Raw genomic sequence first — 14,898 nt, forward strand, 5'->3', positions numbered from 1 at the left:
CTGTCCATCCATGAACCTTCATCCAGAGCCCGCCTCCCAGCGGGAGAATCCAGCCGCAAGCCCTCCTGCTGGCCTTCCAGCTCTGGGGCGCTCCAGCGGGACAGATGCAGCCCCTGGCTCTCCCTTGTGCTGCACTCCACCCTCTCATTCACTACCTGCAGTCATGCAAGCCATGGGAACACCTATGGCACAGACTTCAATCGTAGCAACACGGTGATTTTACAAGTCAGACCGACAGGGATCTGATTTAGACCCAGGAATAAATTTGTAAGGAAATGGCTTAGCCTCCCCAAAGCCAGTGAGTAATATCCATCACTGAGCTTTGGGAACGGGCTTCTACAAATTTGTGTCCCTGTGCAAATGGCAGAATTAGCTCTGAATTAGCCCTGGCTTTTGCTAGCTTCGATCAGATTAAAAATTATTTTATGCAGGATTTTTGGCATTTATATTTTTTAATGCCTTTGACCCTCTTGTCTGCCAGGCAGCTGTTGGTCGGGGGTGTGTGTGTGTGTGTGTGTGTGTGTGTGTGTGTGTGTGTGTGTGTGTGTCTCCTTTCTGACATCACCTATTATGCCTTTAAAAATGCAAATAAATAAAATTATAAACTAAAAGAGTGAAGAGGAAACATGTGCAGAGGGATTTTTTTATTATTATTTTTTTAAAAAAATTCATCAAAGGCAGCTCTATGCTTCCTTCTTGTGCTTTGCATTTGTTCCAGCAGGAGGATAATGAGCAATGGAAAACACCAGCGTTCATTATTTCAGCATATCCCCTAATGCGTGTGTTGGTTCACTGGGAGAGAAAAAGGAGATGGACTTTACACTGCATTTAATTCTCTTCTAAATCTGCCCAGGCCTGATTCTGAAACCTAATCTCCTACATCTGTTTCAAAAGTTTCCACTGTTAAAAATCCCACAAAAGTCCTCTTCTCTCCCTCTTCCTCCCTCTTCCCTTTCCCTCACACAGTTTTGTCTCTATGAAAATATTCTGACCAACACTTGATCTCTGGGGTTAATTCAACTTGTAATTAAGACTCAGGTCAAACACAAGAAGGCAAATTTTTCTTTGGTCTCAGGTTTAAGCAGGGCTGTCCTGAGACAGGATGTGTATAGGTATTCAATTAGAAAAACAAATTAGAGAAGATTCTCCGTTAAATTGTGCTGCTTGGCAGAGAAATTTTTAATCAAAATGTTTGAATTTCAGTTGTTTTCTCATCCCTAATTTCATCCCCAGTTCGGTACACGAGAAATGATACAGAGTGGCAGCAGACATTTCAATTGTTTGGGACAGGCATATTGTCTTAATTGCACTGAAAAAAATAAATTTGGTATACAATTAAAATGGCCACTGCTCTTAGCTTGCCCGATTATAATCTCTACCATATGACTTCCCTCTTGGAATGTGCAGCTCCTGTTTGTAGGAACACATCTTGCAGCTGAGTGCAGCTAATACTGGAGAAAATACTAATTTCCAACAGGAATACCTGTGAAGGATCATAGGATAGGAGAAAATCAGATTTGCAGCACTATGACACAAAAGTGCAGCGTATTAAAGGTGATCGATTTAGCAACTTAGCTTCTGGATATTTAGATTTAGATGTTGTCCAGGGGTCTGGAATCTCATCAGCTGCCGGTGCGGGGCTGCAACAGCACCAAGGACGATCCTTTATCCCATGGATGCTGTCAAGCACAGCTTTCAGGCATAGGGGCTGTAGAAACCTGCACTTCTCTTGCCCAACATCAAATCCCTTTTGCACCAGCCCCTCTTGCACCTTTGTGGGCTGTAAAACCCATCTGCGAGTCCAAACAACGCTGCTTTCATCTCCACAACAATCCCTCTGCCCCGGGCTTCGGGAGCGCGAATGTTTGTTACAACACCCCGTTCAAAGTACCGCTTTGTGACCCTGATAAGTGTGTTTTGACTTCCCATCTGTCCGTGTTTTGTGTTCTCAGGGGGAATATCGGTCAGGGGTGGATGCTTGGAGCTGTTTTGCTAGGAAAGCATGGGATAGATCTGCACGGAAGGGACATCCAGCGGGCGCAATCTCCTGGGCCGTTCTCCTCCTGCCTCCACAGGTTGTAACACAGAGTCCTGCTGGTGCAGAGCGGGGCGAAAAGCAAATATTTCAGCTAAGTGCTCTCTTACACTCCCTGTTGGAGCCTGGACATGTCCGTGGGATCTGCCTGCCAGGAGATCCCTCTGCTATATTTGGGTGACCTTTGCTAGGGATAAAACTTCACCTAATTACACCTCCTTTGCCTCGAGGGCTCAGCAGGCAGTGGTCACATCCCACAGGACTGTGCTTGGCAGGCAGGTCTGCCCCTGCAGGGGATAAGGAGCCTTCCCAGCTGGATAAACCGGGATAACGCCGGGCAGTGGGAGCAATTTCACAGGGAGCACAGCCTGAGCACAGCCCAGCCGGAACTCTGGGACTGCCCGCTGAGCAGCTCGGGGTATTCCTCTGAAGATGCCTTTCTGAATTTCTCTAGGAGTATTTTCTTCTCTGCTCTGTAATTTAGCTAGTGGGTCAAGGTATTTTGTCCAAAACATATCTATTTGTCCTACAAAATTCAACAAATCACTTTGCGTCTGCTGACTCACTTGTGACGTGAAAATGATAAAAGCCAAACTCACACTTCTTACTGCAACATCTCCACAGTCTGGAGATGTTGGTTTGAACGAGTTGTGAGGTGTTTTCCCATTTGCTGTTAGGACAATTTCAAGCAGTAAATCACATTATTATTATTATTATTTTAACAGCGCCAGAGGAAAAGAGCTACTCCACAATCTCTAGTTACACCATTTACTGTGCTCGCCCAGCACAGATACCACGATTTCACATCTCATCAGCCTGGCAGGTTCCAGGATAACTCTTCTCCTCTTCAAACTCCCAGTTATTTTCTAACCTAGGTGGTGAATAAAATAGATATGCACATATGTATCTACCCATACAAAGAGAGAATTATTTATTGCATTTATAGATACTCTTAACTGTTCATAAAACCAGAAAGGGATTGGCTGCCTCCTGAATAATGTTAGGAATAAAATAATTCCTGGCATTTCTTTACATCAGAGCAATGCCCAGTGAGGTGTGACGCGATGAGAATTCTCTGAGATTCAGAGGGGCCAAGACTTTATCCACGGAATAAAACGGGAACTACATCTGCAGAGACAGAGTCCAAACTTTGGCAAAGGAAGTTTTAATAGATTTTTAAATGACACAGAGTCAAAAGTATCCAGAAATGACTGATGTCTCAAATTCCATGGCAAAAATCTGACGGAGCCCAACAGAAGGTTTTCTCTTGACTGCAGTGGTGATGAGGTCAGGTATGAGGGAGCAAAAATCAGCTTTCTGTGTTTAGTATCCATTTGAACATAATAAAACGTGCTACCAACAGCCTTAGAAAAGCTCATTCACGCAGCGCTTCCTGGAAAAGCAGCATGTGGAGAAGATTAGAGAGGGAAGTTCTCCAGGGGTTGGTGAGGGGAAACCTCTGACTGCTCATGAACGGTTTTGGATTTTGGCTGCTCCTTTCCCACCGGAGTGAGGCAAAACTGCTGCTTTTGTACATATTCTGTTGGCTCTAAACACGACTGACAAGCTGTTATTACAACCAGTGGCATCAGTGTAGCTGCACTCCATTTTCTGAAACAGATGAGTTAGTGGTTAAGCAATAAAATACAAAATGACCTCTTTTAAGGTGGGGTGTGACATTGTGGGGAGAGTTTTCCAAACCTCTTCACTAACACAGGTAATTAGTTACCTTTTGTTTAATATTTTCCTCAGATTCCAAGCTCTTTCTGCTCCATGGACTGGTTTTAGTCCAGCAAAATAAAGACACTCCATTTCCAAAATTTATAGGGTTCATTTATTACCTCTAGTAACATATTATACTGTATAAATACTCTATCCTTGTTATATGTCCTTTTAAAAAAGCGATAACTTAGAAGATCACATTAGACAAGAAGTATAAAAATAAATACGCTCATTATATGCATTTATTACAAATTATAACCCTTCCCAGAAGGGAGAGAAATATAAAATACTTATGAAGTATATAAAAATCTATAGTAATATATTTTACTATATACATATGGAAAGCCATATTCTCTCATGGTCTATGGACTGGCACAATCTTCAATGATGTGAATGCTGGCGTTTCGCTGTGGATGGACCTGCTATCCCTCAGCTTTGCCTTCCCACCTGATCAGTGACTGAGCTCTACAAACCCAGCAGAGGCCACAGAGGATGTTCCCATTCGCAGTGGGATTTTTTTTTTCTTTCTTTTTTTTTTTAAATTTCAAATTTGGCTGGGGTAAGGCCAAAGATTTGAGTGCGAAAGCACGACTGGAATGCTCACACGCTCCATGAATCTGTTTGGCAGGAAGGTAGGACCAACTTGGAATCAGAAAAGCCAGTGGAAGTATGCAGAAGGCACAAAGAGCAACTACTCAGACTCAGATTTCCACTTCTCCAAGTCTCTGGATTACATATGTCACCACAATGGCACTGGAGTGGCTGAGAGAAATGGACAGGCACATTGGGATGACATAAAGGTACTTCAAAAAAAAAAGAAGTTCTAGTGATTTGTGGAGTTGATATTTGTTCTTGATATTTCTTACTCTTGACAGGTAGAGAATATGGCTTTATTTTTATATAAAACTATTCTCTGAAACAATAGCAGCCATGAATGACATAGTTAAAGCTCTTTTTCCAATCTTGTTTTTTTGCCCTTTGTGAGGTAGGTAAGCCCTGACCAATTATTTTAAGCTATCTTTTTCCCTCCCCTTCCTACACGTGGGGATTTGATCAGTACCACAAGATAAATCCAAAAGAAGGGAGAAATAACCACACCCCAAAATGTTTGCTGAAATTTCTCACTGCTCACGCTTGGCTTAATTTATAACAGACTTTTAAAAAAGGCAATTCTGATGCCTTTGGGCCTTATCTGCTAAAGAGAAACAAATGGCACGGGTCCGCCATCCCATCCAATTTTCAGCCGGCAGGGGATTTTTGGGATGCAAAGCCAACTCAAGCCGTTTGCATCGTCCCACCTCAACGGATGTTCACCATGAACTTTTTTTTACGCAAAAACACAGGCGCCGCCTCTAGCCCTCTTTTGTGTTTTTCAGTGCACTGGTCTGAAGGAAAAAATAAAATAATAACAATTTTAAAAAAACAAAACAAAACAACAAAAAACGTTTTAGCTTTCCCAAGTCGTCCTATCTAGCTGCAGTCCGTGGCGTTGCAGAAGTCTATCAGGTGCTTGGGTTTCTTGGAGGGCTCACAGCTTTCTTGGGGCAGCACGCCACCGTCGGAAGAGACGCATTTCAGCAGCCTCTTCTTGAAGCCTTTCCCACACGTCTTGGAGCAGGGGGACCAGTCCCCCAGCTGCCAGTGCGGGCAGGGCACGTCGGCGCAGGGCCGCAGGTTGCTGGGCTTCAGCTCGCGGGCGCAGTCGGCGGCCGGCCGGCCCCGCGGGTCCCGGCACTCCACGGCGCGCCGCTGCCAGCCCGAGCCGCACGACTTGGAGCACTCGCCCCACTCCTCGATCACCCACTCCGAGGAGATGATCTCCCTGATGGCGTTGAAGGATTCTTTCTTCCTGCCGGCCGCCTTGTCGGCGCCGGGCTGCGCCGGCTTCTTCACGAAGTAGGTGAACTTGATCTTGGGCTGCGGCAGGTCGCCCACCGTCAGCACCTGGATGGTCAGCGGCTCCTTCAGGGGGCTGAAGCTGCGGATGCGCTCCAGGGCGGCCGAGGAGCCGCTGTAGCGCAGCACGCTGCCCTTGTAGGTGATGTCCTGCTCCAGCGTGGACAGGGTGTAGTCGCCGTTGAGGACGTAGGTGCCGTCGGCGGCTTTGATGGCCAGGAAGCTGCCGTCGTGCCTGGCGCCCCGGTGGTTCCGCTGCTTCACCTCGATGTTGGTGGCTCCCGCCGGGATGGTGACCACGTCGTGGTAGCCAGGTCTGCCCGGGAGAAAAGAGAAACACTGAGCCCTGTGCTCCTCCCAGCAGAAGGGGAAAAAGCCTCCCAGCACAAGACTTAAACCTTGTGTGAAGTCAAGGCATTCAGCTCCTTAATGGATGAATCCCACCCACAAGGAAAAAGTGAGCTTCCACCCACCACAGGGACAAGATGAACTTCCACCCACCACATGGACAAGCAGCCTGACACTCACTTGGCTCTAACCAGGGTGCCAGACACCTTCTTGCAGGTGGAGCCGTTGCCCCCGCAGATGCCGCACTTGTCGAACTTCTTGTTGGAGCCGATGGTGCGGTCGCAGCCGGCCTTCACGCACTGCCCCTGCACGCACACAGACGTGGAGTCGGGGCTGCACGGGGTGCCATCCACCACCTTGGGGACACAAGGAACTTTGTCACAGCAGGCACAGTGCTCTGCAATTGTGCACACACAGAATACGGGCAGCTGGAACACCTGCAGCATCTGTCGTTCCCAGGGCTTTGGAAACTAAAACCCAGAGCAGCCCACAGGCATCTGGGGGTATGTGGTGCTACTTCGCCTCACTTGCAAAAATGATGCCATGGTGAGGGGAGAAAACAATCTCAGTTTTCATTAATGCCTCTCCCACAAAACACCTACTGTTCCACTGATTTTATATTAAAAAAAAGCCCCATTGCTTTCTAACGTCACTAGAAGGCAGCCATGTCCTCAAAGCACACCGCCAGCATTGCTTTAAATGCTGTTCAGCACATCCTTTATTTCTAGGAGTGCTGTTCCACAGAAACCCTCTGTGTCATCGCCCTGGTAGTTCCTGGCTCTCACCATCTGATGACAGCGAATTCAAGTAGCTATGCAAGATGAACATTTTTCCTTGTGTTTATTTTAAGCTGTCAGCGTGTTAGTAACCAGTATGAGAAAGCACCAATTTTCTGGCAAAGATCCCTCAGAGTTTTCCAAACCTATCTCAATGCAACCAGACTGGTGGAATGAGAGAGAAGGAAACCAGGGTGGAGTGAGCAGAGGAGGTGGAAGGATTGTGCCAAAACACTTCAAAGCATGCTTGCAATGATCCAGCTGTGGATGGAGGAATAAGAGGAATAATCCAGCTTAACTATGAGAAAGACCATTTTAGATTTCCACACACGAAGAGAGAAAATAGAAGTCCTCCTCAAGATCAGCTGGAAGAGGCACACTTTTGAAATACCTTTGGCTGCAGAACAAAGAAGTATCCCGTTCCTTTGGCTCTGCAAACCAGCTTGCATCTGTCCTTTGGAGACACACCAGCAAACTTGGGTGTCCACTCCACTGCAGGTCCACTTCCAAAGGCAGACTTGGAAAACTCGTTGTGCTTTTCACACTGCTCCTCCCTGAATGTTTTGCCTGCGGGCAGAGAAAAGACAGGTGGGCATGAGATCATCTCTGTCCACGCTCTTCCTGCACAACACACAAATCCCGGGTGTCAAAAACGGGGGAAAATTACCGTTGTTGTCGGGGCAGTCCTCGATGTTACAGGACCTGTACTGCACCCGCTTCCCCTCGCAGTACTTGCCCCCGTTCCTTGGGATGGGGTTGTCACACTCCCTGAAGGAATACTGCACTCCCCCACCGCAGCTCCGGGAGCACTCGCCCCACGCCCCCCAGGAGCCCCAGCTCCCATGCACCGGCGTCTGGAACGACAACAAAAGCGGGACGCAAGTTACGACAGGAAAACCCATACAAAACCACACCGTACGAACCACCATTGTGCTCATTTCTACCCAAACTCATTAAAAAACCTGCCCTAAATTTGGTTTATTAGCACTGACTCCACCCCTTCCAACAGATCCCTCCCACCGCAGCGTTCCCCACGCGGCTCCGCAACCCCAAGCTCGCAGCCGTTTCTTTTCCCCTACTCACATCGTAATGCTTCTTCTCCGTCTTGTTCACACACTTGCCGTTCATGCACCACTTCCCTTCCCCGCAGCTGGTGCCGTCTGCCCAGGGGAAGTGTTTGGTCTGGCACACCAGCAGCCCCCCCGAGGTGCCGGTGCACCACAGCGTCGTGCACGTACTGGCGGCGTCGGGGCAGTGCTTGGACTCGTCTCCAAACGTGAACTGGCACTGCCTGTTGGCATCGTACAGCGTGCCGGGCAAGTCCGAAGGCAGCTGGATGGGCCTGTGCGGCTTGTCCAGCAAACACTCCCCTGAGAAAGTCGAGAAAAGAAGGAAAAAAAAGAAAGTCAGATGATGCCGTGGGTTCAGTTTTAAAAGGGGGCCGCATTTGCTTTGTAACAGAAGCCTCTGAGCCCATCTGTGCCACCGTTTTTGTAAAGATGAGGCTCTTCTAAACTCGCTGACGGCACGTGAAAGGTTAAACCCGTGCCGAAGCAGAAAGCGCTCTTAGAGGGAAAAAAAAAAAAAAAGGCAGCAAAGCAGTAAAGCAAAAGAGCTCAAACGCCACATGAATGGAAAGCTTAATAACCTTACCATGACCGTTATCCAAAAATGTTGTAATCATGTAGGCACTGCACGGAGACCAGGGCTGGCTGCGGTCCAGGTTGGAGAGCATGGATGCCATCATGTGGAAATCCCGGCTCATTCCATTGATGCCAGCGCACTGCTTTGCATCGTCATGAGGCATGTTAAACACGTGGCCTTCGAGAAAAGGAGAAAAGCAGAGTCTGTGACTTTAGGGAGTCTGTCCTACGCATTACCACCAGCATTTTAAATATTGCTCTAGAGCTGCTCAGAGCCTGGGCTGTAATTAATAACCCGAATCTGAACGCTCCCAGATTTCAAGCAGATGGTACTGGATCTTCTCTCCCTTTTTTCTATTTTTTTTTTCCCTTTCCTGCAGGCGCACACACAGCTCTCGCAGACAATGCTGTGCAGGCCAGATTTGCTTTCCTGAGTCCAAGCCTGCTCCAAGACAGGGCTTTGCCTCCTCCCGACCGCTCCGGGGAGGTGCAGGCTGGGCTTTACGGCATCAAGCTGGCTTCAATTAATCCCAGGGAACGGCTTTGCAAAGTTTCAAGTACCTAATTCGTGGGCTGTTGTGAAGGCAGCCTGCAAACCATCGTCTTCTATGATAGAGCAACTGCGGTTTAGATCACAAACTGTTCCCACATCAGCCATCCCAAGAGTATCACATGTCTTGGCACCGCACAGGTCCTGTAAAAAAAAGGCAGTTTCATTATTAATCAGATCAGAGACTCAACCTTGGCAAGAGCCATCCAGCCCTGGCAGTTTGCCTTTACTTATGGAAAGAGCATAAATATTCAGCACTTCAATGGGTATGATGGCAAAAATCTGTCTCTGGAACACAGGCGAGGGTTACACGTAGAAACGAAATGCGTAATTTCCATCTGAAATCTGCTAAAAATATATGGGGCAGGAACAGAGCGCACAGCCCCCGAGTTTAGGAGGACAGTGCACAAGCCTTGAGCTTCACCAGACACGGTGCAAAGGGCAAGAAGAAACGAACAGAACAAAAAGCAGCTCATCTGGTTTTTAGCCTGCTTCACCGCAGCTGTGGTGACAACACGACTGTCTCCGGACACTTTTTCGGAGGTGCACTGGCAGAGGGGGCCTCCCAGGCTAGGGAGCAGTGGGCGTGGGGCTGGCTGTGACCTCGGTGTCCCTCACCTGCCTGGTGAAGAGGATGGCCGTGTCGTAGTGCTCGGCGTGCCGATCGCTGGGCGGGTTGTGCTGCTTCTGCCAGCTGCAGAAGTTCCTCAGGGTCAGGGCGGCGTTGGAGGAGATATCCGGGCCCTTGCGCTCCTCGTAAATGACCATGATCTTCACCACCACGAGGCTGATGGAGTTGCGGATGCTGGGGTGCTTGTACAGCTTGGCGGCCACGGAGAACAGGGTCAGCAGGTAGTGCTTCAGCCCGCTGCCGTGGAACTCTGCCATGGACTGGTCGGCCACCAGCATGGTCTCCACGTAGCGGGGGCTGGACACGAACCTCTTCTTCCTCCTGCTCCTCGTTTCTGCGTTCAAAAAAAAAAGAGAGGGAGGGAAAGCGCAGGTGAGCACAACGAGAGAGCGCCGCTTAGAAGCCCAAACCCACGGCTACTCAAGATGCGCGCCCAAGGTCCGCGCTATCCCCGCAGCCAGGCGGGCAGCTCCGCACGGGATGCAGGGCAAGCAGCGGCCGGGCATCTCCGCCAGACCCCCCATCTCCCCCTTGCCCTCCGGCGCGGCGTCCCCACGGTACCTGCGGGCTCGGCGGGCTCCGGCCCCTCCGCCGCGGTCCCCGCCTCGGCCACGGCGCAGCGGGCGGCGGGGGCGGCCGGCGGGGCCCCGCGGAGGCGCAGGAGGTGCGGCCCGTGGCGGTGCGCGGTGCCGGGCGCGGGCTGGATGAGGTACTGGCGGCCCCGCAGCGAGAAGGCGCCGCGCAGCCCCGCGCACAGGCTGAGCGCGGCCGCCGAGCCGGGCTCCCCGTTCACCGTGCCGGAGTAAAAGCAGCGGGAGAGGTCGTCCTCGGGCGGCGGCGGCGGCCCGCCCAGGTACTGCAGGGTGAAGTCCGGGGCCAGGAAGCTGCTGTCGGGCTCCAGCTCCAGCGTCAGGCGCTCCCCGAAGGCCTCCAGGCGGAAGCGCTCTCGGGCGCCGGGCGCGCCCAGGCGCCGCGGCAGCACCAGCGCCCTGCGCTCGGCGCTGCACAGCCCCAGCAGCGCCGCCAGCACCGGCGCCAGCGCCGGCAGCCGCCCCCCGCTCCTCATCGCTCGGCGCAGCCCTTCTCCTCTCTTTATTTCACTTTCTATAGGAACGGATGTGGCAGATGTGGGGGTTTTGCTTTCAAGGTTTTTGGGGGGTGTCTGAGTCTTTCCGCCGGCGGAGCGCCGGTCACTGCAGAGGCGGCGTCGGCTTCCCCATGGCCGGGGCTCGGCGGCGATGCCGGGGAGCGCGGCTGTGCGAGGGCAGCGCTGCCCCTCGCTCCGTCCCTCCCGTCTTCTCTCCTGCTCCGGCTGCCGCTTCTCCTGCCCGCCTCCTTCTCCTCGTCCTCAGCCTTCCCCGGCTGCAGCGGCGGCGGGCGGGGAGCACGCTCCGGCGAGTCTCCGGCAGCCCCGGGACGGTCCCGCCTGCACTTCCAGGGCACCGAGGAGTCTCCCGTCCTTTGCGGAGCGGAGCGCAGCGGGCCCGTCCGCCTCCGCCGTGCGGGGTGAGTGCGGGAGCCGGGCTCGCCGCCGCCCTTTATGGGGTCCGGCCGTGCCGCCCCCAGCCCGGCGCTGCCGCCGCGCCCGCGCCGCTGAGATCACTGCGTGCGTAACGCGCCCGCGGGCGGCCCCCGCCGCGCCGCCCTCCCGCCGCCCCCGACGGGGCGGGACGGCACCGACACGGCCCGGGGTCGGCCCCCGGCTGCCGCGCGGGGCCGGGCTGCGCCCCTTCCCTGCCTGGGGGGGGTGTGCTTTGTGCCCGGCTCCGAGCGCCGCGCCCCGCGGGGGTCTCTGGTGGGAGCGCCTGGATGCGCTGCGGGTCCGTCCCCCGCCCCGCGGGGCTCGGCGAGCGGCAGGTGAACGGTCACATCCCTGCTCGCCTTCTATTTTCCTTACTTTTTTGGTTTTTTTTCATTTTTCATTTTTAATTTCCCCCCTTTCCTAAGCAATTCATGCCCTTTCTCGGCCCTCATAGCTGCGGTCGGTCATGCACCTGTACTTCTGAGAAATGGTTCCTTCCCAATTGCTGAAACGGAGGCGTTTACGTAGGTGCAGCCAATATTTTGCTTTGAAGCCATAACCCGAGCATGGTGGTGCTGCTAATCCCCTTAATTCTTTATGTGCACAGTCCCAGCTTTCTGCTTCTGGAGGCCTTCTTGGAGGAGGAGGGCAAAGAAATGCTGAGGAAACATGTGAATAAAAACAGAATGTGTGTACCTGTTGGTGACAACTCCTGGGCTTCCCAATTAAACAAAGATGCTTGAGTGTCTGTCAACACATTATTTAACACAAGTATGAAACTCAGGGGCTGAAAACAGAAGGAGCAAAATCCCAGGATAGGGCAAATATTTCTAAAATTTTTTGTATCCACTGTTTTCTTGGGATGGAGTGTCCCATTTATGCCACTAAATCTAATAACCCTGAGGCTTTTCTTCCTAATTTAAACCATGTCAGACAAACTTGGAACCACATGTGTGTGTCAATAGCACAGTCTGACTGCCTGCTAAGTTCTGACAATACATCCATTTCCCACGGCGTTCTGTAAATCTTGCAAGTTTAGAATTGCGCATTGTTTGAAGTCGTGCGAAAAAGCATACGAAAAGATGAACCCAATTTCCCAGCTACTTGCTCAACAAAAGTGCTCTTGTCCCACAGAGTGATGAGCAAAATCAGAAGTAGGCCTCAAATGTGGGATTTTCTTTGGGACACAGCAGGAAATGCTGGATTGACTTCCAGAGGCTGCCCATTAATACATCAGCAGCAGCAAAAAAAAAAATTAAAAAAAAATCCATCCAGTTATGACCAATTTTTCACTTGAGTTGGAAATGTGTGTCAGTCTCTACCCCTACCTGTGAGATCTGTGTGCGCCCAGCTCTGCTGTGCTTTTCTAGGATAGAACACAGCAAAGGGACTGTTCATCCATGCTCTTAATTATTTTGGTGTTGCGCATGACACCTAATTTACGGAATTACCAGTCTTAAAAGCCTGGAAATAGAAACATGGAATTGAAAGGAAATCACCTTTTTTTTTTTTTTTTTTTTTTTTTTTTTTTTTTTTTTTGGAACTTGCATTGGTTCAAGATAGAGACTCTTGCAAATATATGAATTAAAAATGTGAGAATCTCCTTGTCTGTCAGCGTAATCAGTGTCTCTCATAGATGAGCAGGGACCAGAGCCAGGCTGCCAAAGGTGCGTCCACCCAGCTGCCAGATGCACCTTTGCTTTTGCTGCTGTTTTTTGATGCTAATTCTTTGATTTGAAAAGATCCTGACCACCTTAAAACAGCTTTTTCAGGCTGAAAGCTCTTTGCTGTATGCCACCAGGTGGCACTCGCCTATAAAAAATGTTATGGGAGAGTTTCGTGGTTCATCTCCCAGCTTTCCTGGTGGAAAGGCTTACATTTTAACAGGGAGCTTTACAGTTCCCTGATTAGGACAGAAGTTTTCCTCGCCTTTGGGTTATATCCAGGGAAGTGTTTTGGCAAAGAACTCAAGTGTTCTGTTGCACTACCTGAACACAAATCATGTTAGGAAGGAGTTTTTACAACAGGTTTGCTGCCTGTCACACCTGGATCATCACCTGGATCATCCTGCAAGTGCTTGAATTGTTTCCTCTGAACAACCCCTGTGAGTTTAGCTGGATTTTTCAGGGCACTGAAACCTCTGTGTACACATTTTTAATCTATATTGTACCTAATCTGTGCCAGCTCCAATCACAGTTTGCATGAATCGAGATTTAGAAAGAAACACGCTGACCTTTCTCAGGATTTCACTTAGATCAAGACCCAGAAAAGGCATAAAATTGGTCTTTTTAAAGAAATTTCTAGTGCTTGGAGGAAGAAACCAAAATCCTGTCAGGAGTACAAGACAGTGTAGTGCCAAGTAAGCCACCAGATAGCGCCACCACATCATCGTTTTTTTGGGTCAGCTCATCGTATTTCGCCCTGCAAGAACAGTTTTTATGGCTCAGACCCAAGCGCTGTCGGTCTCTGAGTGGGATTAACAATGCTGAAGCTTTAATTTCTTCACCACTGTTTGCAATAGTGTCTGCTTCCAAAATGAAAAAAAAAGAAAAAAAAAAAAAAAAAAAAGGCACACAAGCACCCTAACCTTATTTGTTTCAATGCTGCAGAATGATTGCTTCTTTCAAAAACTGTTAACAATTAAAATGAAATTAGAATTAAAACAGCAGATGGCACATTAGGCCCATTGAATAGGAGATAAAAGACCTGATGCTGTTGAGAAACTCCTCTGAAAAACACTTCCAAGATTATTTCTGGAGATTGTTTCTCTATGCAGTCTTTGTGTTATGAGTGATTAATTTGTATATTTCCATTTATTGTTCATTTTGAGGCCATTAACCGTTGGGGATTTTTATTAGGATAAGGGGGAGAAGAGAGAAAACTTCTAATTTTGCTTGTTCTGATAATCAGCAGAAATGAGGAGAAGCAAAGCAATGTCCATCATCACTTTAATGAGAAGTACACATTTTTATTTTGGAGGACGATCACGGGATTTAACGTGGTGATGCATTTCTCTGTAATTTCTGCTTTTACATTACTGATTATCAAAGCTGCTTTTAAAAAAATAGATGCAGAAATTTGGGCAGCCCCCAAATTTTATTTCTAAATAGCCGATGTAGGCCTGCGTGCACCCAAAATGAGCTGCTCCCAATGCTTTCTCCTTTCCTTTATAAACTTTTATCAAAATGGGATTCAGCCGGAACTTGGACTGACATTTCTGGCTGTGTGAGCCAAATATTTTGCTGCTTAAAAAGAAGGAGTTTTGCATGAGAATGTGAATTCAGAATAAATCCACAATAATTGGTTTAAAAGACTCTTGAGGTCTGAGTTTGTATCTCCCTTTCTGGCAGGAGATGTATTCCCACTAAAAAATTTGTGCCACCGTCTAAATTTTTTGTGAACAGCTGACCTAAATCTGAATTTTCATGGTCAAAACAACTGCCAGGGATCAAATAAGAGCAACCAGGCAAAACAAAATGCTGCATTATGGCATGTCTGCTTTAAAAGTGTTCCAGGAGTTAAACACAGCTTTAACAATGGCTCCAAAGTCCCTTGGCAAATGGCAGGGAGCACATTCATGGTGCCCTGAGCTCCACTGACATTTTGATATTTTTATCACACTGGGATTTCAACAGATCCCTCACTTTCTCCTGTGGACAGGGGATTTCACAAGCGCTGCAAGACATGATCCAGTTTCCATGGAATTCCTCCTAATGAAAACTCATCCCTGCACTTATTAATAAATTTTTACCCTTGAGATTTCTGTGTGTGATGC

General features: G+C 49.3%; 1 protein-coding gene across 1 annotated transcript; it reads right to left on the bottom strand.

The window, feature by feature from the left end:
• Positions 1-3,181: 3,181 nt before the first annotated feature.
• Positions 3,182-11,093, bottom strand: ADAMTS1 (ADAM metallopeptidase with thrombospondin type 1 motif 1). The gene is made up of 9 exons (XM_040055299.2): positions 10,163-11,093; positions 9,589-9,935; positions 8,982-9,114; positions 8,431-8,598; positions 7,861-8,147; positions 7,445-7,631; positions 7,169-7,344; positions 6,182-6,357; positions 3,182-5,969 (listed from the first exon to the last, which is right to left on the bottom strand). The coding sequence occupies exons 1-9, from the start codon at positions 10,665-10,667 to the stop codon at positions 5,228-5,230; spliced, it is 2,721 nt and encodes a 906-aa protein (XP_039911233.1). The 5' UTR covers positions 10,668-11,093; the 3' UTR covers positions 3,182-5,227.
• Positions 11,094-14,898: the final 3,805 nt, after the last annotated feature.

This window comes from Hirundo rustica, chromosome 2 (genome assembly GCF_015227805.2).
Source record: "Hirundo rustica isolate bHirRus1 chromosome 2, bHirRus1.pri.v3, whole genome shotgun sequence".
NCBI lineage: Eukaryota > Metazoa > Chordata > Aves > Passeriformes > Hirundinidae > Hirundo > Hirundo rustica.